The 25,102-nt window shown below is 44.9% G+C and overlaps 1 protein-coding gene across 1 annotated transcript; it reads left to right on the top strand.

The window, feature by feature from the left end:
* Positions 1-375: 375 nt before the first annotated feature.
* On the top strand, positions 376-21,881 carry VSIG1 (V-set and immunoglobulin domain containing 1). Its single transcript, XM_008697240.2, has 7 exons — positions 376-424; positions 2,332-2,495; positions 11,488-11,686; positions 16,549-16,704; positions 17,102-17,221; positions 20,636-20,783; positions 21,233-21,881. Exons 1-7 carry the CDS (start codon positions 376-378, stop codon positions 21,564-21,566), a joined length of 1,170 nt encoding a protein of 389 aa, XP_008695462.2. The 3' UTR covers positions 21,567-21,881.
* The last annotated feature ends 3,221 nt before the right edge of the window (positions 21,882-25,102 follow it).

The raw sequence follows: 25,102 nt of genomic DNA, 5'->3' as shown, positions 1-25,102 counted from the left end.
TATCTTGATTGTGATTGTAGATACACAAACTTACACATGCGATAAAAGTGTATCAAACTAAATGCATACATATGCTTGAGTACAAGTAGAACTGGAGAAATACAAATCAGATCAGTGGATTGTATCAAAGCCAGTGCCCTAATTGTGATATTACAGTATAGTTTTATAAAATGTTACCATTGTGGGGGGCTAGGTAAATGGACTATCTGTTGCTGTTTCTTAGAACTGCCTGTGACTCTACTATTATCTCAATAAAATTTTCAATTAAAGATTACTGAGGACCCCCAAGGAATTTTTGCTATTTTACTTATTTCTATCTATATTTACTGAATTAGAAATTAAAACTAAAAATTATTTAAACAAAAATACACAAGCATGCATCCCATCAGCTATGAAAGCAATGACATCACCATCACCATCATCAGTAGCTAGTGGAATACTTCACTGTACAGTCATGAAAGAATGAGAGTGAAAGAGAAAAATAACCTCTTGGTATTATTATTAATATCATTTTTATCTTAAAGCCTCTCAAAATGGTCTTAGGGATAAGGTGACCAACTCATCCTGGTTTTCCTGAGATTTTCCTGGTTTAAGCACTGAACATCCTAACAAAACCAGTATTGTTTGCCTGAGACGTGGTTTTAAAACTGAAAGTTCCCCCAAAGAAGACATACAAGTGGCCAAAAGACACATGAAAATGTACTCAACATCACTCATCATCAGGGAAATGCAAATCAAAACCACAATGAGACACCACCTCGTACCAGTCAGAATGGCTAAAATAACAACTCAGGAAATAATAGATGTTGGCGAGGATGAGGAGAAAGGGGATCCCTCTTATACTGTTGGTGGGAATGCAAACTGGTGCAGCCACTCTGGAAAACAGTGTGGAGGTTAAAAGTTAAAAATAGAACCACCCTATGACCCAGCAATTGCACTACTAGGTATTTATCCAAAGGATACAAAAATACTGATTTGAAGGGGCACATACACCCCAATGTTTACAGCAACACTATCAACAAGAGCCAAATTATGGAAAAAAACCAAATGTCCATCGCCTGATGAATGGATAAAGAAGAGTTGGTATATATATACAATGGAATATTATTCAGCCATCAGAAAGAATGAAAACTTGCCATTTGCAACAACGTGGATGGAACTAGAGGGTATTATGCTAATGTGTCAGTCAGAGAAAGACAAATACCATATGATTACACTCATATGTGGAATTTAAGAAACAAAACAGATGAACATGAGAGAAGGGAAGGAAAATAAAGTAAGATAAAAACAGAGAGGGAGGGGCACCTGGATGGCTTAGTCGTTAAGCGTCTGCCTTCGGCTCAGGTCATGATCCCAGGGTCCTGGGATCGAGCCCCATATCGGGCTCCCTGCTCAGCGGGAAGCCTGCTTTTCCCTCTCCCACTCCCCCTGCTTGTGTTCCCTCTCTCACTGTCTCTCTCTCTCTGTCAAATAAATAAATAAAATCTTAAAAAAAAACACAAAAACCAGAGAGGGAGGCAAATGACAAGAGACTCTTTTTTTTTAAGATTTTATTTATTTATTCGACAGAGATAGAGACAGCCAGCGAGAGAGGGAACACAAGCAGGGGGGGTGGGAGAGGAAGAAGCAGGCTCATAGCGGAGGAGCCTGATGTGGGACTCGATCCCATAACGCCGGGATCACGCCCTGAGCCGAAGGCAACTACTTAACCGCTGTGCCACCCAGGCGCCCCAAATGACAAGAGACTCTTAATGATAGAGAAAAAACAGGGTTGCTGAAGGGGAGATGGGTGGGGGAATGGGCTAAATGGGTGATGGGCATTAAGGATGGCACTTGTGGGGACGAGCGCTGGGTGTTATATGTAAGTGATGAATCACTAAATTCTACCCCTGAAACCAATACTACACTATATGTTAACTAACCTGAATTTAAATAAAAACTTGGAAAAAAAACCCTGGAAGTTCCACATCCAAGAAATCTGTTAGTCCTGGGCAAACTGGATTAGTTGTTCCCCATTATTCATGGACCTTTGGGTCCCTGGACAACATTTTAAGAACTTCTGTTTAAGGCCATCCTTATACAGAAGAATTCCCAGTTTGGTGTTACTACCTCACCATCACATAGGATTTGAGTTTCATCACACTGTAATTTGTTAGAAACTCCCTTATGCCCATGTAAATTGCTGGCTCAGCCTTCCTGTACAGTTCATTCTACCTCCTCCTCCTCACCTTGGGTTCCTCAAATAAGATGTCATTGAAAGCGCTTTGTAATGAAAGAGTGTCCTCAGAATGTGAGAGTGTACCATTTTCTTTTTGATGATTATTTTTTCAGGTCAAGTTAGTATGGTGCAGGTGACCATCCCAAACAGTGTTGTGAACGTGACTGTTGGATCTGATGTCACACTTGTCTGCACCTACACCAGCACTGTGGCCTCCCGGGACAAGCTCTCCATCCAGTGGTCATTCTTTCACAAGAAGGACTTACCGCCAGCTTCCGTAAGGACTTTTTTCCCTCAACTATTCCCCTATGGTAGTTCTGACATAAACTGTTGGGGTCAGTGTGTGAAGGAGTGACAACAGTGGCAGAATCTCAGGTACAAAGAGTTTGAAGACAGTTGTTTAGGGAAGACCATCATGTATGTGACGTGGCCTTTGTCCTCTCTTCATATTCAGTTATAGCTTGTTATCTCAAATCTGAGTAAGTCAGCATCCAGTGTATCATGTTTTCTAGAGTAGACAGGAATGGTCCTTCTCCTAGGTGAAATGAGCAGGAGTTCTGAAAGGGCTCCCCCTCCCCCCAGATAATCTCCCTATTATTTCCCGAAGATCCCGGTTCAAATACACATCCTACTTGACCTGCTGATCTCTGTTGAATGTAGTATCTGGGATCTGCCCGTCCAGTGAGCTAGCTCATTGGGCCAGACTGAATCCTGATGGAATGTGACTCCCAGAGGGGTAGAGAAGGGCCAAGGTAGTGATAAACCCTGGGTAATCAAGGGCAACAAGAAGCTAGAGGGTAGAGGATAGGGCAAGCAGACTGAGGTTAGGGGTAAGAGGTTGCTAGAAGAGGGTGGGTGAAAGTCAAAGAAGAATGCTTTGCCTGTAAGCTTATCTATTCTTAGGTTTTCTTCATCTGGCCTTAAGGGTAATTCCTTTTAAAATTAGCCCAAGGACTAAAATTATATACTCAAAAGAGTGTGTGTGTGTGTGTGTGTGTGTGTGTGTGTGAGAGAGAGAGAGAGAGAGAGAGAGTGAGAGAGGGCGTGCGTATAAGAGTCTGCATGAGCGTGTGACATGTTTGCCAATACATATCCCTTAAGGGAAAAGGCCTGTGGCTTTCAGCAGATTTTCAAAAGGATATATGATCCAAAACAAGGAGTTCAGAGAAGAAACAAATCAGTACGGTTTGGAAGAGTTGGATGTAGTTGAATTGGGGTTTTGATTGGTAGAAAAATGGAGAACGAGTGGAGTGGGCTAGAGGAGGTTGAGGGACAGAGGTAGAGAAGAAGGAGGGTGCTGGCTTGGAGGAGCTATACCTTGGCCAGTGTCGCTTCAGCCACCTCTGGTCCTTTGGAGGTGCTAGATGCTCTCTTTACAGAGGTCCCGAACACTTCTGTAGCAGGAAACACCGTTCAAGAGGTGATTTCGTTAATGCCACCCTCTAGGCAATGTTCAACGTTTTTGCTCAGCACTGGTTATCTCAGACACATGTCTGAATCACTCTGTGCCTCTCTTCAAAACATGGTGGAACGCTAACACTCTTCTATTTATCTCATGGAGAGTCAGCTGACATGCTGTATGTGAAAACGCTTGGGAAAAAACTAAAGACCTGTAAGTTTTCTCCCTTGTAAACACCTTTATCATCTTCAGCAGCAGCAAAAACAGTGATTTTACTGCTTTTTGTCACCCAGATGCCCTGACCCAAGACCCCACATATTGCAATCAACCAAGAAATCATCCCTTTGCAAGTTGCTCTCTTAGATTGTGGATGGCAATAATCACATGAACTTTCTTCCTTTTAAAAATTCAATTTCTTGAATAGTCTTTTCAATGCATTCTTTATCTGTAGGCTTGCGGTCCTTCCCATTTTGCCAGTAGGGGCTGAAATTGGAGAGGCCTTGCCAATATATTTTGAATTATTTTTATGTGTGATACTCAAATCCAGATGTCCTCTACTGCCTGGAAGTGAGGCCAGGCCAATGTGAGTTCAAAAATACAAATTGTTCTTTATGCCTCCTCTGACACTGGAATTTACAAGGCCATCTCTTGGTTGAACCATGTAGTTATGAGCTGGAGATGCAGGGCAGAAGGATCTTGTGACCGGCAATGAGTCTTTTCTAGACCTGGAGAGGCACAGAAGGTGTAGGTGATTGAACAGGGTGCGGCTTGAGCTCAGGACATCTGTTAGAGGCACTTTGGAAAGAAACTTTATTAACAAGTATGTATTTACTGAGTAGCTTATTTACTTGCCATTTGCCTCATTCTTCAAAATGTCAGGTACAGGCAAGGCAAGCAATTTAAGGTATCAAGACTTTTGGGATATCCAAATCAAAGGAGCTCCTCTGCACTGGGCTGCTGATCCAGTGAGAACATACTTCTTGATCTTAAAATATTTTAGATGTTTCTCCAATGCATGAAACCTTTGTTATGCCTGTGCCTTAGTTGCATAGAAGATAGGGTAGGGGAGCGGTCTAGCTCTTGGCTTAGAGACAGTGAAAGCCACCTTCAAAAAGTCAAGCTTTCTCTTCTTTCTCTTTTTCCATCTTGTTTCAGCTTGCTCCAGCAAGTTCCCCATTTCGACCTTCCTTAGGTCTCTACCTCCAGAGAACTGGAGGCTCTCACCTTTTTCCCCACACCCTGCAGGCATGTGCTTCTCTTTGCTTCTCCAGAAGAGTAGTTTTGGAGCACCAGTGGAAACGTCCTGATGGATTTTGTTTCTACTCCTTGCTCTGCTACTTACTTGCTGGCTGGATGACCTTAGACAAGTCAGTTGATCTTTCAGAGGGTCAGTTTTCCCATCTGTGTAATGGGGCTACTTGCCTACCTCCTAAGTTTACTGTGAAGATTAAATGAGATGATGCTTATAAAGCACTGGGAAGCCTTCCACATAGTAGCTATTCAATGACTGTGAGCTATTATTAGTGGTATCATTACTTACCAAATGGTGACTCTGTATCCCATCCATACCCCCTGTGTCATGGGTGCGAGGGATCCAGCACAACAAAGACATTTTTATTGCTGAACAGCTGGGACAGAGCTCTTGGGGGGCACCTGGCCCAGGATTAGTTTCCTGCTTCACTGCCTGCCAGGTTCCCGTGGCTGAAGGGAGGGGTAAGCCTTCTCTAACTGCTCATTTCCCTGAACAGAGAGCTCGCTCAACAAAGAAGTTGTAGACATCTTCAGTTGAGATGGTATTTTTCAAAATGGGATTTGGACCCTATTTCAAATTTGTTTCTTCTTTGAGTACTTCCATGCATTCAGAATTCTGTAGAGTATGTTGTATGCTAATCTAGGGATGGCTGGTGAACATTTTGGGGATGATAAAAAGGGACTGCTGTGCTATTAGACAATTCTCTGATTTATGGGAGTAAGATGTTGCCAGACTGATCACTGAGTGATTTAATTCAACTCCTGGGTTGATGTAGCAATGTATCATGTAGCATTCAGCTCTCAGACCCACCCATTTCTGCTCAAACACAGCACAGCCCGTGCCTCAATACTGAGGGTATGGAGGAAAAGACAGTCAGTCAGTGTCTAAATATGGCGCATGCAAGAGACGCTCGGGGAAGATGTAGCTGGACCTCTCAGGTAAGAACACCCATTGGTGTACTACTGGACCCCTTCATTGTTTGGAATATCTAGGGCGATGGCACCAGCCTTTAGGAGTGGGATGGGATGGTCCAAGTTTGGTGACCACCCAGATCAGCACAGGCTCCTGGCAAAACTGGGACAGTCTTGAGTTTGCCTTCTCACGCCCATGTTTGGACTTCTTTTCAGCCTTCTCCAAAAGGCTCCAAAAGGCCTGCTCTTGCCACAGGCTTGTATTCTTCTCCTACCCCCGAATCATTGTGTTAAAGGAGCAGTTGACTCCAAGGCATATTGTTTCTCCATACTCAGGGGAGGATGTTACCGCTTACTGACTATCCCCTCCAAGGGGTTCCTTTGGAGAATGGGGACTGTGGAAGTATCCCCTAAGTCTTCTGACCAGGAAGGCCAGGATATTTATTAGCATGATCCTCCTTTTACAGAAGCCCTCCTCTTGGAAGACAAGGACAGCTTCAGATGATCAGTCCCTTAGTAGGGACTCTCAGCTGAAGACTGTAGGCCCCGGAAGTTTTGGGTGGTTTGGTGCCCCTCTGATCACACCAGTTTTCTCCTCTTCCACCCAGCCAGTAGCCAGTAAAACTAGAGACCTCACCCGCCCATGAACAGAACAAGCATTGATCTCGCAGAGAATACTTACTCTTCTAGAACATTCGTAGTGGATGAAACTTGTTGCCATTTTCATCTCCTCAGCATACATTTAATATGGACAACTACCTTCCAGAACCTAGGGTCTTGGTATTCTCTGGCCGTTCAGATTCTCCCCACCTGGCCTGTCCTCTTCAGATACGATTATATCAAATACTTGCTGATTGAGGCAGGGTGGGGGTATACCATCTCCTCCCATGCATTTGAAAATGAGGGGGTTGTTGGTGTAATTGTTGTAAATGAGAGTCACTGCTGGCAGTTAGTAGGTGGTGGCTAGAGATGCTAGATGTCTTGCAATATGTAGGGTAAACCCACAGGAGAAAGAACTGTCTGCCCAAAATACCAGTGTCACTTCCATTGAGAAACACTCCAAGCTCTTCCCTTCCCACCACCCCCTCCCATCCAAGTTTATCTATTCTGTATCCCATGGCCTCAGGTGTATAGTCTTGCTAAACCTGATAAATCAATCTAATGCTGAGGTGCTAAGGACTGGTGATGATATTTTATTTTGTTCTCTTCCAAAGAAAATCCTTTAAGCGTAGACTTGTTCCACGCCTTCACCCCAAAGAAGCAGTTCAAATGGTGGGGATCTCAGGCAAATGGCAAACTGGGAAGGGAGTGGTTTGAAGGCAGGGATGTCTTTCTTTTGGTGTTCTTTCCCTTCCGTGTGCAGTCTCAGCCCCTGCCCCCCACTGGAACAGTCCAGAAAAAGTGCGGGCTTGAGACTATTGCCACTCCCCACTCCTCCCCTCCCCCAGCTAGCCCCTTTATGAGTAGTGCAAGAAAGCGAGAAGCTGAAGGGAAAGAATGGGTGCTTTTCTGTGAATTTCCACACCCTCCATATTTCTAAAAGAAACTCACAAAAGCAGCTCTGGAGACTAAATGCGTTTATTAATTCCAACTCAGACTCAAACAGAAAGCAGACTGAATTCTTTCAAGCCTTCTTGTTTATACTCCAGCCTCTGGTTAGAGAACAGTATCACAAAGCTGACGGGGGAAAAAAATCTTTTTGGACAAATCTGGCTCCCAGCTGCATGGCCTCATGTGAATAGGAACTTGGCACCGTAGGAGGGAAAGGCTGTTGCTGCAGCTGGCAAACATCGAAGGCATCAGGTGGCAGGCCCACTCAGCATGGGCAGCATCATGCGTCATGCCAGTGAATAGTAGCAATTGGCAGGAAAGTGTCAGGCCGGAGGGTTGGGATGGAAGGGCCCTAACAGGGAAAGATTACCTAGGAATCATCTTCCCCGCCTATGGCAGGACTAGGAGTGCCTCTTTCATGTATTCGGGGAGAATCAGGAGGTCCGGATGCCAGGTCTCGTTGTAAATTGTGTGACCTTGGACAAATCACTTCCTCTATTGGGGCCTCAGTGTCCTTTTCTGTTATAGAAGAGGATGGATCAGAGGTTGCAAACTGGAGGCCTCTGGGCCCGATTTGAATAGTGGGTTCATGTTGGTTGACCAGCCCAGTATTTTGTTTGTTTGTTTCCACAGTTTGGAAACCTTGTTTGTATTGGCTCTCTGGTTCACCACGGTCTCCACTGTCCTCTGTGATCTTTCCACCATCCACCAGCCCCTCCCAGTTATGTCCCATATTTCTGATATCCATCTGGCTCCCAAAGGGTTGTCAACCTTAGAAACCATGAATGAAGTGATCTCTAAGGTGCTTATAATTAATGTGTCATTATGACTCTTACATATCAGCTTCTAACATCACGGAGGAGCAGAAGGGACCTGGGGGTGGGAGGGAGTAGGGCAGCCAGGAGGGCAAGTGGGCAACAAATTAACAAGTACCACTTAAGGGAACACTTGGATGGATTTTTTTTTAAGCAGATTTGCCACCCTGCCTGTCACTCCCCACCCCCCGCCCCGCAAAGGATGTGTGGCCCACCGAACATCCATGGCTTTTCCTGGACCTCATTTGCTTTGATCTCTAAATTGACAATATACTTTCTTTGAAAAAGTACAAGCCCTGCAGGATCATGGGCTAAGTCTTGGCCATTGTTCAGCTTTGATTTTTCAAAGACTTATTCTTTTGTGGAAAATGGCACCACGTTTCAGGACTTCCTGTGTGATTAGATAAGCAGTTTCAAGAAAACATTTCTATTTTTTTTTTCTTTATAAGGACAGTGTAACAGCTTGGACTTCCCCTAACAGAAAGTCCCTCCATCTGTGTGTCTGGCCACTGGCTAGCCCTGGGGACTTTCCTTCTCAGGCCAAGGCCTTTCCCTTTTAGGTGTCTAAAGAGATCCCTTCTTAGCTCCATTCCTATCCCTGACACCCTTTAGTATTATTTGCGAGAGGGCGAGATATATAGGGGGACGGTGCGAGGAGCAAGGGTAAAAGGGTTGGGGCCCTTTTTGGAGGGAAGTTACAAATCCAGAGCCTCGTAACTTATCTGCTCATTTCACCTGGATTCATGACCAAAGGTGAGACTTTTTACAGTGGCTTCTAGGCATGGTCTAGTCCTGGCCTAAAACACACTCTCTTGGCTCCCTGCTCTGGGCAGAAACAAGGTCTTTTCTCCCAGACCTTCTGGCACTTACTGTGGGCCATAAGCAGGACTGATGTATCTCATTGTGATGTCGCCAAGCCTCAGCATAAAACAGGCTGACTTAGCCCCAGTCTTCCTGGGAGCAGGGGAAGCAGCCAGATGTCAACGCTGTAAAAGGGCTTCCTGGATGGCCTGCAGGCTGTGTTCCAGGTAAGAGTCCACAGGACATCGTATTGTTGATTAGCAAGTAAATAAGCCCAATGCTGGCTAGTGAAATGGAAAGCCTGGTAGCTTGGGTGTCAACTCAGATGAAGGTGGTAGAACTCTGATGAGCTGAACCTCCTTCTGGACCCCTTGAATACTTTTAGTTAATGTTAGCTTTCTGGTTTATAAGTCCAACAAGACCCCTTTGGGGCAAACGTTGGTGATTTCAGTAGGTGTGAATGGACAAATTGAATTATATATGGCTCATTTGGGGCAGGAAAGAAAGCTAGTTGATGTTAGACAACTGGAGGAGAGAGACAAGTTTTTTTCTCCTTAAATATAGTCTTTGAATTTTCCCTCAGAATCTACCTCTGTGCTTTAGTTTAAAACTATAATAGCTTTTGGGATGCCTGAGTGGCTCAGTTGGTTAAGCGTCTGCCTTTGGCTCAGGTCATGATCCCGGAATCCTGGGATCGAGCCCCACATCAGGATCCTTGCTCAGTGGAGAGCCTGCTACTCCCTCTGCCTGCCTCTCCCCCTGCTTGTGCACTCTCACTCTCTCTCTGACAAATAAAATCTTTTAAAAAAAGTTATATTGGCTTTCTGTTTGAAGGAGAATATATCTGAATTTATCTTGGACCATATCTTTTGGTTTGCTGATTGTCTTTCCTCTCTCATTATCCTATTAAAGTAAAGAGCACTGGACAAGGAATTAGAAGAACCAGGTTCTAGACATTTCCTCACTGTTAACTTTGTGTGTATGTGATTTTGCTGTTGTTGTTGTTATTGTTTTTTACCTCTCTGGGCTTCAGTTTCCTCTAGAAAGTGAGGAGAGTGAATTAAATGAATAAGGCCCTTTTAGTAGATGCTACGAAAACATTAATTAGTTCCACTGGACTAGGGAGATACGAGTTTATTAAATAATAAACCATCACTCAAGTGACACACATTTATCTGAAACTAACAAAGAGTGTAGGATGTGTGTATGATGAAGAAACCTCAGGGATCACCTCGTCCAGCGATTCCCAAGCTTCAGTCCTTTATGTCTCATCTTTATGATTTTTGTCATAATTGTGCATCACCAGCAGTATTATTTAATGTCATTTTCTATAGTGACTTGGTTTCTTAAAATTTTTTAAAATAACTGCCTTAGTGTCACCCTAACCAATAATATCCATGAAGTCACAGATGCGATATGCAAGGTATGTGTCTTTGAATAAGTTTTCGTTTATGTGCCACCTAAAATCAGCTTATGTGCCTATCCCTGGGGAATACATCTCATAATTTGGAGGACAATGCTCTGGCTCCTTGTTCAGATGTGGAAACGAAAGGTTGGAGAGATTAAATCACATTGTTTCTCATCACAATGCAGGTCTCCATGGAGGCATGACCGGAGGCCACCTTCCCTATGTCACAGTCAGAGGCAGAGCTGTGCCTAAAACCCAGGTCATCTGACTCCTAGACAGGCCTCTTTCGCCCTCACCATGCTGCTCCCATGGTTGCCATTATGATGTAACTATTCATGATCTTTACTAGCGACGGGACTAGAACCCAGATCTTCCTCGAGTGTGGTAAATCATAGTACTAATAAATGAAGCCTGTGACTTTGGATGAGTCATTTAATCTTTCTGGATTTGAGGGCCCTTATTTGTCTAAATGAAATGATAATTCCCATTCTGCCTCCTGCCACATGGGGAGGAAGGGGGGAGCTGCCACTGACGAAGTACTTCCTAGGCCACGATGAGGGGATGGGACCAGATGATTTCTCAGGGGCTTCTCCGTTCTGAAATGTTACTCTTCTAATAAACGGGATAAACCTGAGCTCGCTTCTCTGGAGGAGCAGGGGTGTATGAAAGGAGTACGAATATTCTAACTCTTAGGGAAATTAGATAGTCCTGTAGTCTCACTGAGAAAAGTGTAAAAAAAAAAAAAGGTTATAAAGTGGGGGGAAGAATGATGGTTTCGGCTTTCCCAACAGGCATTTGTGTTTTATACAGTGAGTTTCCTCCAGGTGGGCACCTCAGGTGAGCATCTTGATCTAGCCAGACTCAGCCCTTGAACCCTCTCAGCTCCAGCTGTTTACCATCTGTGAGATCAGCATGCATCCCTGCTCTGACGGCACCACAGAAGTGCTGTGCGCCCACATGAGCTCCCCACTGAGACCCGCCTTTGCCATGGGATCTGTTCCATGCCGGAGGGGGTGGGTGGGAATATTGCCTCTTGCCAACAAAGGTATCGTCGGATGGAAGGTCCTTCTGGGTAGCTTATCTTAGCCCCGGACACTCTCCAGTTCTCATTTCTGCCATTTTTCTGTCCTAGATTTACTATTCTGAAGGTGGACAAGCTGTAGCCATCGGGCAATTTAAAGATCGAATTGTAGGGTCCAACGATCCAGATAACGCATCTATCACCATTTCGCATATGCAACCAGCAGATAGTGGTGTCTACGTCTGCGATGTTAACAACCCCCCTGACTTTGTTGGAAAAAATCAAGGCATCCTCCAAGTCAATGTGTTAGGTATGGGCAATTTTTTCTGTTTTTTTTTTTTTTTCTCTTCTTGGAACAACTTAGGACCCTCGATGAGCCAAGGCAGTGAATTATGGTGCTAATTAAGTCCCAGGGGGTGAATATCCTCCCTGCTCCTTTTCTTGTTGGGGAAATAGAGACACACCACCAACCCAACCCTTAGAGTAATACTGAGAAATCACTCACAAAACATGTTGAAACAATTGCCAAACCAAAAGTGCTGCCAAACCGACAGACAGCAGAAGATGACCCAAACCTCCTGGGATCCGCGTCTCTGAAGGGAGGAACGAGGACAGATGGGACGATGCACCGTCCCCACTAAATGATCACTAGCAACTCCTTCGGAGGGAACCTCTGATGAGAGCTAGTCCTAGCTGGGGGAGACAATTGTCCATTTATTATCTCTCCTAAGCCAGCTACAATTCCCACCATGAACTCATTCTTTTGAGTAAAGGCAGGAGGGTCGCTTTTAAAAACGTTAGTATTATCTGGAAAAAAGGACCACAGGTTAAGCCGCGGAGGAGAATTTATACACAGATATTCATTACGTGACATTCGGCAAGTCATATCTGCTTTTCAAATGCACTTGGAGTGGTTCATTTATACAGTATTTACTGAGTGCTTCCTATTTGTGCCAGGACCCATGAAGTTTACAATGATGGAGGCATGGTTTCTGCTCTTGGAGAATTCATAGTTTTGGGAGATGTCTAGCACTCCTTCCAATCTCTGAGAGGACAATGGGAGTTTTGCTCCTGTCTGGAGGCCTAGCAAGGTCTTGTCTGCAGGCCTTTGGAAGTACTGAAGAGAGAGAGGAAAGGGCTGTCAACCCTCCCCGATTAATCAGTTGAGCTAAGGGCTCTCCCATTTCTAAGTAACTCCAAACGGAGCTGATCTAGTCATTGTTCCTTTCAAGCTGTGTACATCCATCACAGGAAAGGAGGAACTAGATCAAACCAGGAACCTGATAATTGGGTGGCTTGGAAAAGCAGCAATTGGTAAAAGGTGCACACCTAGGAGAACCGTCCAGAGTTGTCCGAGCTTGCCCCCCAGGTGAGGCCCCAGATGAGGTTTGCCACTGCATCTACCCACCTGGAAAGGAGGGAAAGGTAATCAGGAGCTGAGTTTTAAGAGTGGGGAGCTCGATCTTGCCTTTATTTTGCTGAGCCCAATGCTAGGCATTGGGGTACAGGGGGAAGACAGGAGAATTACACACAAGCCCTTTCCTGGGAGAGTTGATGTTCCAGTTCGGAAGATGAGTCATTTACCTGGGAACTAAACAGTGCAGCACAGACGCTAGGAGTCCGAAGGCTTAGGTTCTAGCCCGTGCTTTGCTACTCAGTGGCCTCAGGCACCTCAGTCCACCTTTTTCTGGCCATTTTGAGATGGAATTGTAAACCCCGTCTTCACGGGTTTGTTATGAGGATCAAACGATAGACGGAGAGTCCACATTCAAAGCACTTGAGGGATTAGTCCTCTCTTGGTTTCCTGCTGCTCCTGGGCTCTGGGTTGTCCTGACCAGAAACAACCTAAATAAGCCAAGCCTCTTTATCTCTGAGCTTCCAAAAAGCTCAGAGATAAAGTTAGACAGGAAGGTTAATATTCTTAAATTTAAAGCTCAGAGAATCCTGTCAACTTCTATAAGAAATTGAAGGTCATTTCCTCTTTGAGTTGCTTTCCCATGAGTCTTTGGGTCACTTGTTCCCACAATGACTGTCACAACTTTTCCTTAAGCATCCAGGATCCAGGCAAGGTAAACGGCAGAAGAGTCTGTAGATTATCTTGTTTGGGAACTCTCACGAATTCTATTTTTATTAATTGGGATAAGAACCAAGACCTTCTACAAATATTTGCTTTCTGGAAATCTTGAGCCTGGTAATTTTCTCTAAAAATCGCAGAGGCTGTTGGCAGTTCTGAAGTTCCATGGCCTATGAGTGCCTATCCTGCTTGTCCTGACTGAGGGGTGGGGTGTGGGGGGTGCAGGGGGGTAAGGGAGGCCAACTGTGGGGAGACGTGTTGATATTTCCTTAGCGACCACGCCAGGCATTTACCAGAGACATGCCATGATGCAGTGATGGATGGAGATCCCATGCATTCACTCCTTCATGCATAAATTCATTCAACAAACCCTGACCACACGTGTGGTTCCTGTGCTACGTAACAGAGATGGAAAGATGTAAAAGATAGGGTTTCAGCCCTCCAAAGTTTTGAGAATAGGAGCTGAGGTGGCAGGGCACAATTTAGGTGAAGGAAACAGCAATGAGCAAAGGCTTAGGTGGTTTGGACGACCGTTCATTTGACAGGCTTCCATTAGGTATGACGGCCTTGGAAAACTGCATCTCTGAAAAATAACCAGGTAGAAGTTTGAATAATTATTTTGTATGCATTTGGAATGAGCATCATATTCCTTCTGTGATTTGGCACCTAAAAAGAAAATGATGAATTTAGAGAAGGCTTGGGGACGCAATGAAGCGTTTTCATTGATTTTCTGAGGTGAGCCTCTCCCTCCCACTCCCATTCTGCTGAAAGCAATAATGCTAAATGGGAGATCAATGGCTTTGCCAGTAAAACATCCAAGTTCTACTGGGGACGTTAGCTGGATGAAATGTCAATTCAATCCTGATTCAGTAGTTCTAGAAAATATATAGGTTTGGGATATGGTTCAAAGTGATACGCTAAGTGTTTTGTTAATAAAAAATAAAGGAAGGAAACTGTGTTCAGAAAAAAAATTTAATTTTCTGTTCAAATTCTGTAAAGGCTGTCAAGTCATCATGGTTTGAAATAGACAGTATCTCATGTGATGGTTGCAATGGACTTCTGGTTAAGTAGCCCAGCTTAGGGTAAGCAAATCGAATGAGATGTCTGCACCCGAGAAAATCAATGGTAAGGAAAAGAGAATAAAGAGCTAAAGGGAAAAAATACTTATTTTTAAAAAAGATTTTATTTATTTATGTGTCAGAGAGAGAGAGAGAGCACAAGCAGGGGGAGTGGGAGCCAGAGGGAGAAGCAGGCCCCCCACTAAGCAGAGAGCCCAATACGGGGCTTGATCTTAGGACCCTGGGATCATGACCTGAGCCAAAGGCAGACACTTAACCGACTAAGCCACCCAGGCATTCCGAAAAATACTTATTTTCATTTAAAGCCACCTGTTTAGAAGACAGGGATGGTGAAGGGTTTCAAAGGGTTACAGCCATCTCTGTCTTCTTGATCCTGTGTACAGCGGGCTAGAATATAAGACTGGAAGATCGACTTCAGTAGAAAACTATAAGATGTGGCAGGAGAAATTAGTCCTGCCCATGGGCAACAGCAATTCCACGTGCAAGGCACTTACAGACATCTAAATTCAATATGTTTGGATTAGTTGGAAGTCAGACGGTCTCTGGTTCACATTTACACACATGGGTCAGCTGAGGGTTGGTGAGGTTAGGTTACTTGCCTAAACACCTCTAGAGGAAAGTTGCAGAGAGGAGTCTGCCTGGACCCAGCACTGTGCTCCTGACTGCCGCCTCCAAGGTAAGAGCATTTACGGTACAACTAGCCTAAGCTAGAGGACCTGGGGGTCTTCGGAGGGTTTTATACCTATGTTAAGATAAGCAAGGATGAGTCGGTAAGTACTGAAATTCGGATTATTATCTATATGTAACACACAGCTTAGAATAAGCTGTGAGCAGTAAGACGAATGAGGAAATTCAGATCCTTGGTTTCCCACAGGACCCATCCACGGAGATGTTTCATGAACAGCTAAGATTCAGTATGTCCCCAGATGATGGTATCATCGCCCCTTTCTCCTCCTCCCTCCATCCCGGAAAATCTGCCCCTCCCTGGTTTATCTCGGGATGGCATGTACCCAGTCCCAATCAGAAACCTGGGAGCCATCCCTGCCTGCGCCCTCTTCCTCATGCCCCCTATTCGTTGGGCCACCAAGTGCCATCGAGTCTATTTCCTTGAGACCTCTGGACTCTGCCTCCTCCTCTCCCTTGCTTCAGGCACCCCCAGCGTGCATGCAAACTGTCTAAAGTAGTAAAAATGACCACCATTCTTCCCCTACTTAAATTCCTTCTGTGGTCCTCCTGCTCTCTGTATCAAATACATGAAATACAAAGCCTTCCAAGCTGTAGCCCCTGCTGCTCTCTGGCCTTATCTGCTGCTACTCCCCTCACCCCACTTCAGACGTTACTTGGGCATTTCTGGTGCCTAGTCCAGTGCCAGGCACACCAGAAGGCACACAAGTCAATGCTTGTGGAGTGAAAGATGAATAAAGATTTTGGCTTTGTGTAGCACACCCCCTTTAAAATGGGCTTCCCCGACCGATGAGGAATGCAGGCCAATTCAGACCCTCCAATAATTTTGGGTCACCCACCCCCAGAGAAATAAATGTCCAAACGTGACTCCTAAAGGAAAAGAAAAATATAGCATTGATAAAACAAAGATTGTAAAAAGAATAAGTAAGAACTTAATCTCAAAGTATCTAAGGGTTCTATTTTCCTTTAAAACTGGGCTCCAAAAGTATAAACTGTGACTGTAGTCATTTAGTGTTTGCTTACATTTGGCTGTTTTAATAAAGGCATATTTTAAGACACAATGCGGAAATTCATGGTCATGAATCTGGGGAGGGAGGCAGACGGCAGAGATGCTGCTAGAATCCTAATGGCCTGGTGCCTGGCAGATCCTTGAACCTGAAGTGCTCTACTCCCACCTGGCGGTACAATCGGAAAACGGTTACATGAAGTTCTTAAAGCTTTCAAAACTGAGCGCCCAGCAGGGTAGTGCACAAAATGACAGTAGGAAGTGGCCGCAGATTGTGACAGGTTGCAGCTCCCCCTGCAGCATTTTTACTCTGTGTCATTGCCTTACAGTCAAACCTTCTAAGCCCTTTTGCAGCATCCAAGGAGTACCAGAGACTGGCCATCCGATATCACTTTCTTGCCTCTCTGTTCTTGGGACACCTTCCCCTCTGTACTACTGGTATAAGCTCCAAGGTGGAAACATCATCCCAGTGAAAGAAAACTTCAGTAAGTCCAGCCCTCCGCAGCCCCTGGCAAGGCCTGGTGTGTGTGGTTGGCTGACGGCACGCGTGTGGGGCTGGTTGCTCGTCTTTAGAGCTCAGTCTTCTGGGAAGGGTGGGGGGGGGCAGATCTCCCAGCAAGAAGACTGTGGTCTGGTCTTTTCCCCGACCTCTGGAAGTCAAGCCCGTTTCTGGGTCACTCAGAGGCGGCGGGTATGGAGGAAAGAGGCATGGTCCCAGGTGGGCTACCTTTGGAAGAGTTCAGAGGGGTCTAGTGGGACACTGGACAGCTCAAGAAAGGGGGGCCAATGTGAGGGAGTGGGTGGGCACGGAGTGATTGGGCTACAGTGACATGATCTGTACCCCCCATAAGAGATTTCAAGTCTATTTCCTGTTTTTGACAGACCCAGCCACTGGGACTTTGGTTATTGGAAATCTGACCAGTTTTGAACAAGGTTATTACCAGTGCACGGCTAGCAACAACCTTGGCAACAGTTCCTGTGAGATTGATCTAACTTCTTCCCGTGAGTTGATCATCCGACTTTAACGCACTTTCTCCTTAAGTCAAGTATCCTGGGCCTGCCAACCAAGTGAATTAATTAGGATCCCTGCTTAGTCCTTCCTGCCTCTCTGGCGATTTTGGTGGTTTATTTATAGGTTGATATGCTGAATTATTACCATCCTAATATCTAATGTTTACACAGTACTTAATATGTGCCATACACTGCCTTAAAGCATTTACAAAAATTTTGTTTAACCCTCACAAAATTTCTAAAAGTAGATATTACTGCTTAATAAATAAAACAACAGCCCCACTGATAATACCAGGCTGGATTTTCTTTGTGATGCTCTTGGTGAATCCAGGGGAAACCGGCAATCTGTGTCGAACACGGAGCTCGCAGACTTTCCAGTGTTTCAGTAATTCATTAAGATCTGCCTCCAATAATAGTAGTAATAATCACACTTGTACCTACAGTCACAGTGGCTAATATTTGTGGAGCACAAATTAGGTGCCAGGCACGTGGCCAGGTGCTGTGAGCATTACCTCAGTCAATCGTCTAACCACCCTGTCTAGGAGGCACAATATATTGTTAGCCTCATTTTAACTGAAAAGGAAACTGAAACTCAAAGAGGTAAGTGACTTCAAGGTCATCCAGTTAGTGACTGGCAGAGCCAGGATGCCTTTATTTTTATTTTTCCTAAAGATTTTATTTATTTGTTAGAGAGAGGGAGGGAGCACAAGCAGGGGGAGTGGCAGGCAGAGGGAGAAGCAGGCTCCCCACTGAGCAAAGAGCCCAATGCCGGGCTCAATCCCAGGGCCCTGGGATCATGACCTGAGCCCAAGGCAGATGCTTCGCCCACTGAGCCACCCAGGCATCCAGCCAGGATGCTTTAAACCACAACCTTCCAGTTCAAAGGTGCTTAATTACTAAGCATAGACTCGAGGACCTGGAGTTGTCAAACAAGGCCAGTTGGGGGCAAGCTCTCACAAGGGATATCTTGCCACACCTTTTATTTTTTTAAAGATTTTGTTTATTCAAGAGAGAGAGCATGATGGGGAAGAGGAAGGGGAAGGGACAGGGGCGGAGGAAGCAGCAGACTGCCCGCTGAGCAGGGAGCCTGCCGTGGGGCTGGATCCCAGGACCCCAGGATCATGACCTGAGCTGAAGGCAGACGCTCAACCGACTGAGCCACCCAGAGCGCCCCTTGCCACACCTTTGAATGATCACTTAGTAACACTTAGGATCATGTCATCTATTCATTATTCCTAACTCACTTTGAATCTGTGACTCATACGCACCGTATCCAGGTGGCCAGTTCCCTTGGATCATTGCTCTCCTATGAAACTAAGCTTTCTTCCTTTCGCTTGTCCTGTAATCAAACATTTTCCAATTCTGGGTTGCTTCTTCAATCACCTAATTTCTATTCGAAGGTGAAGAGACGTCTTTTGGGTCTTCGTCTGTGGTCTCATCCTCCGCCTCGTCCCTCGGTCATTTCTGCTGTGTATCTCTGTATCTTCCCCAATCCCGTTTTGCCTTTCCAGAAGTAGTCACGCTGTACCTGTAGAGACTCAAGAGTTGTACTTGAGTCTTGCTTCCCCTCAAATACTCTTTTTAAATGATGTTGGCATTTGGTAGCCTGCTGGCCCGCCTGCCTGCCTTCCTTCCTCCCTCCCTTCCTGCCTGCCTGTCTCCCTCCTCCAAACCTTAACTGGATATCTACTCTATGCCAGGAACGCTCATAGGTGATGCAGATGCAGAGATTAATAAGATCTATATCTTACTTAGCTAGAGGAACAAACAGTAAAATGTGTTAAGTGCTAGAATAGCCATCTGTACAGGGTCTCCAGGACACTAAAGGAGAAACAATTAATCATGCTTATAGAACCAGGGCCAGCTGTATCAAGAAAGTGCTATTTGAGCTGGATCTTGAGAGAACTTGCAAAGCCTGTTTCTTTATCTATAAAATAGGGATGAAGGTGAAAGGCAGCTGATGGATGATGACACTACAGCAGCAGGCTTAGAAGGGCAACCAGTCCATGCTGGGGGAGGAGGATGGAGGGTTCCAGAGGGATGTCTCCAAGGGAAAAAAATCATAAGAAACCAATAGATTATCTGATGGGTTTACATCTACGGAAAGGAGTTTTAACAGTTTTGGTGGAGATTTGGGGGGTTAGTAGTAATACGTGTTTAAAAAATCGCCAAATGAGGCAATTATTAACCTCAAAGACAAATTTTAATTGTACAGGAATCATAATATGGGGGCGACTGGGTGGCTCAGTCGGTTAAGCGTCTGATTCTTGATCTCGGCTCAGGTCTCAATGTCAGGGTTGTGAGTTCAAGCCCTGAGTTGGGTAAAAACCAAGAATCATAGGATGTACTATATGTTCTGCAGCTGTGAATGATACTTACATAGTCATAATCCTGTGACCTTTGATGTCACCACAACTTGTGCTCTGCCTACATCCGGAGAATCCGGGAGTGGGGTGGAGTAAGAAGGCAATCCCCACTGTTCCAGGGTAGGAAGTCATCAAAAAATGACAAACATTGGAAAATTCAAACAAGCACAATAGAAACATGGGGGCAAATAGCAGATGATTAAAGAAAAAGAGTTAAGAGTGGTTGCCTGTAGTGAATGAGACACAGAGACGGGGAGGAGCGAGGACGGGGACTGCTGCTTCTTTGCTAGAAGTCTAGTAGAACAGTGTGACTTTCCAAGTCATGCACACGGATCCCTTTAATCCTAAGAAGTTGAAAAAATGACCAGGCAACTCAACTAGCCCCTCATCTCAAAATATAAGACGTCCAGCCTTGTTTGAAGGGAGGTGGGTGGGGACGGGCCCACTGGAACTCAGGCAGGGTCTCCCAGGGACAGTGGAAGGGTGTTCAGCTGGATCATCGCCCATTCGTTGAGTTTTTCCATAGACTGATCGAATAAACCAGATGCCTGTTTATGGAAATGGGCATATCCTTTTCCAGTGGCCAGAATGCATGAGGCTCCTTGGCGAGCATGGCATCCGTGGGAGAGGTTTTTAGGGACCGACTTCACCTGTGCTCCAGTAAGCCTGGTGAAATGCCCCTGCCTCTAACAGAGGTCCTTTCTCCCGTTACCAGATTGTAGCTCTGTGGTGTTTCTTTCATTGATCAAGCAGATGCCCACTGAAGGCTCACTTCCCTCAGCCCCGTTTTGAAAGTGAGCCCCGTGCCCGCCTCCCCCAAGTTGGCATATGTCTTCTTTATGTGTTATCAGTGTGCATGGCTGAGCTCCACAGTTGAGCCAGGGCGAGTCCAACTGGCAGAGTTCTAGGGGTTTCCAGCCTATACAAGTCATCGTCCGCACCCCGTGAGGGCTCCAGATATTCCAAACTGGTCACAAATGTGCACGTGTGAGGCAGACAGTATGTTCCACTTTACCAACCAGCTGCTTGTTTCTTCCAGATCCGGAAGTTGGCATCATCGTTGGGGCGCTGGTGGGTACCCTAGTGGGTGCTGCCATTATCATCTCTGTTGTGTGCTTCGCAAGGAGCAAGGCAAAGACAAAGGGGAAGGAAAGGAAGAGAAATTCAAAAACCAGCACAGAACTCGAGTAAGATCTTACTTTGTTGTCTTTACTTGCACGCTGACGTCTGTCGGGCGTAGCTCTCTCGGCCAGCTCTTCCTCAGCGCCCTCTTTAGACCGACATAACAGAGGTGTCTTTCTGCTCCCCCTCGCTGCTTCTCTAAAAGAAGGGTGGCAGCAGCTATCAGTTCCTGACAACTGTGTGCCAGACTCTGCTCTATGCTTTATGTCTATCAACTCGTTTAACCACCTTTGGGATACTAGTTTTTCTCTCTTGGACTCTCATTCTCTTGTCGAGACCTAACCTCTCTGGTTGGGAGAGAAGACGAACTCGTGTTCTGGCGGGGAGTCAGAATATCAGACATCACAGAGGTCCTGAGCAGATTGGAACCTGTGGTCGCTGAAGCTACGGAGCCTAGGGCTCCGCATGAAATGCTGAACCCTAACTCGTTCTTCCCTGGGCCTTCTTCCTGCAGACCAATGACAAAGATAAACCAAAGCACAGACCTCGAGGCAATGCCCGCAGAACACGTTATCCAACTAGAAGCGACTCTGCCGCCTTCTGGCCATGAGAATGCCCCCGAGACCCTCCTGGGGCCAGATCACGAGCCCACCCCCGAGCCTGAGCCTGAGCCTGTCGGGGAGCCTGCCCCACAGCCTGCCCCGGCGCCAGAGGCTGGCCCCGTGCCTGAGGTTGAGATAGAGCCGGAGCCGGAGCCGGAGCCGGCGCCCGAGGCGGAGTCGGAGCCCGAGCCCGGGATTGTCATGGAGCCCTTGTGTGACAGGGAAAAGGGAGTGAATAAGCCATAGGCTGGTAGCCTGAGTGCAGTGTTCATCAGTGAGGGACCCATCACTGGCGTTTGGAGTTCAGTTGCCCTAACCAGTCTCCCGGCACGGCCCTGTCTTCTGACCCACCCTCTTCTGACAAGGTGCTCCTACCATCGATACAAAAATAAACAGGTCAAGATGAATGCATGGGTTCCTGCGTTACTTACACTTTTACTAACATGTACGCGTAACTAATGACAAAGCAAGTGATTTCTACTTCGGTTGACGGCGTTTTGCAGCGACATCTACACTGTACTTCGGAAAATCTTATTTCTCTATTTTCAGCTACTCTGTTATATTCCGCATGCACACATGACAAGGTGGCATTCATTGGATTCAATATGATTCTTAGGACCCGTTGTCAGGCCTTCCCTAATTCATTTTCACATTGGCCATGAAGACAAGAATTGGCCAGCATTCTCTCAGAGACTGGGGGAAAATAAATCCTCAAAAATTCCAGAGGAGAATATGTAAAGGGTACATATTAAAACAAGGTCTTAAAATCAGTGCTTCATTTATCATATTAGATTTCCCAAGGAACCACCCTGCTATACAGGATCTTGAGCATAGCAAAATTTTTAAATAACCTAATTTTTCAATGCAAGATAATGTACACGCAAACAATTCCAAGTAACATTTTCCATTGGCGACTACGACATGTTGGTATCATGTGGGTGATGTACAATTTGGCTTTTAATGAGACATTAAGTTACCACCACGTCTGATGCTATCTACTTTAGAAGGGCCAGAATAGGAAACTGTTCTAAATGAACACTTAAGATCTGTTTTAGATAATCCGAACTAATTATTTAATCTGTTTCACTGTTGGATAGTCCACATTAATAGATACCATTCTTGTACAAATGCTAAATATTAACTAACATGCTAAAATGTTTCTTCCATCGATCATATTTTCCCCACATTCCACCTTGAAGAAATTTATAGGTAGACTTTTTCATTTGTGTAATCAGATTTTAAATCTTATTTTGAGGCTCAATAAATAATACTCAATAAAATCGTATTTGAATGATCCTAAGGTCAATCTTTTTTTTTAAATTTTTTTATAATAATTTTTTTTTTACATTATGTTAGTCACCATACAGTACATCCCTGGTTTTTGATGTAAAGCTCGATGATTCATTAGTTGCGTATAACACCCAGTGCACCATGCAATAGGTGCCCTCCTTACTACCCACCACCGGTCTATCCCATTCCCCCAGCCCCTCCCCTCTGAGGCCCTCAGTTTGTTTCTCATAGTCCATAGTCTCTCATGTTTCATTCCCCCTTCTGATTACCCCCTTCTTTATCCCTTTCTTCTCCTTAAGGTAAATCTTTTATTAACGTTATTTTGACAAATACTTCACGTACAATAAAGCACACACATTTCAAGTGTACCATTTGATGAGTTTTGACAGACATACATGCCCATGAAACCATCACAATTTAAACAGAGCATTTCCATCAATCCAAAGCGTTTCCTATGCCTGTTTGTGCAATCCCACCTTCACTCCGGCCCTAGGGACCAGTGATTTGCTTTCCATCATTAGAGATTAGCTTTGCCCTTTTCTTGACCTTTGTATAAATGCAGTCATACAGTCTGTACTTGTTTTGTCTGACTTCTTTCCAAGGTGAATCCTTTTTAAATGAAGTAATGAATCTCTAACTTATTAGATCCCGATTTTCATGTAGGGGATTTTCTTAAGCTGAGAAGCCCTTTATACAGAGAACGTACCTACACGCTAATTGAGATAGGGCCTTCATCAGCTTTAAGGTAGATTGAATTTAACATTTACACTTGTCTGGGGCCATTGAGAGAAATAACAAGCTTTTACTCAGGTATTTTCTTTGATGTGTCAATTTTCAGCCAATTGTAGGGATTTTTTGAAGCATCTATAATTCCATTCACATGAAATATATTGTTATGATACATAGAGTGTGATGGGTCCAGTAAGCAAAATGATGGTTTTAAGAATGATCTAATATTTAAAGATTAAAAACTAAACACCAGCAGTGTAAAAATCTCAATTACCAGAACACCAAAGTAGCTGGAATTCACTTTCCTCTCCCACTTCTACACTTAGAGGCAAATCAGAAGAAAAGAGACTAATATAGAACAGTCAATAGCTATACCCCCAAATTTCTGATGGATCAGTGCTGAGCAGGAAGGAAGTCACTCCTGGTGATCTTACAGAACCCTGTCCTTATTAGCATTGTTCTGGTCAAAATACTGGTGAATAGTTGGATTTAGTGGTTTTCAACTTTTGAGGTCATGGATCACCTTGAAAATCTGTCGAAAACTCTGGACCCCTCTCCATTAGAACACTTATATACACAAAGTGTCATGTACAGTTTTAGGTAAATTACAGACTCCCTGAATCCAAGATTAAGAACTAGTGACCTAGATAAAAACACAGAAGGGACACTTAACAAATGTGTGGATGCCTTCCTCCTGGGGAGAACAATTACTATGTTGTATGACTCAGAACAATCTCGAGAGCCTGGAAGTTGAGCTGAAATCAAACAGGAATGGAGGGGAAAGTCCAGATTTAAAAATATAGAGTACATGTTGCCCATGCAGAAACCTTAGCTGGGCAAGGCTGGGAAGGCGAGGTTACTCTGAAGTGGTATCTTTGGATCTCTCCTTTCAGTGCCCTTCCTGGCCATCTGGCACCTTATTTTCCAGACACCCAGGATTCTCATGCACCTACCAGCTCAGTGACCCACTCAGCTCTGCAGCCCTCAGGCAGAATTCATTGCTCAGGACCTACCTCTACCCTTGGCACCACTTTATTTTCTACAGATTTTATTTATTTATTTGAGAGAGCGAGAGAGAGAACACACTGAGTGGGGGGGGGAGAGGGGCAGAGGGAGAGAATCTTCAAGCAGACTTCCCGCTGAGCGCAGAGCCCGTTGTGGGGCTCGATCTCAGGACTCTGAGCTCATGACCTGAGCCAAAATAAAGAGCTGGACACTCAACTGACTGGGGCCCATTTTAAAAAGCAGCTGTTCTGTGACCTGTTCTTGTCTAGTGACCACGATCTTTTATCATCCGGTGATGATTTTTGGATTGATAATGAGCTAGCTCTCTTTTGAGTATTTACCTTTTGAACGGAGACTCTGGAACACAGGGGATTCCTTAATCCAGAGTCTAAATGGTGGAATTTCAAGCACTGGAACAATCCGGAGGGGAGCTATTTCTGGAAAAAGGAACCTTCTTGCATCAAACCATGTGGGTTATCATCTACTCTACCTACTTGTAAGGCCACTCGGGCTGAGTGCAAGTTTCATCTCGGTCTCCTCAGTCTTCTATTAGCATATCCATAATACACCATGTATTTGTTTGTGATAAATCCTGAGACCCTGTAAAATATGAAATAGTAACAAAATTTTCACTAAAGTTTACTTGGGCAGGAAAACGGGCTCATGTTAAAGAGCTTTCCAACAAGCAAAGGTGGATCAGAAAATAAGTAATGGAATGGGTCATTACCCACACATTCTGATTACACTTCGATTATTTC

Source organism: Ursus maritimus, assembly GCF_017311325.1.
Source record: "Ursus maritimus isolate PB19 chromosome X unlocalized genomic scaffold, ASM1731132v1 scaffold_X1, whole genome shotgun sequence".
NCBI classification, from domain to species: domain Eukaryota; kingdom Metazoa; phylum Chordata; class Mammalia; order Carnivora; family Ursidae; genus Ursus; species Ursus maritimus.
Note: the sequence above shows the minus strand (reverse complement) of the source record. Positions and strands in the feature narration are given on the sequence as shown.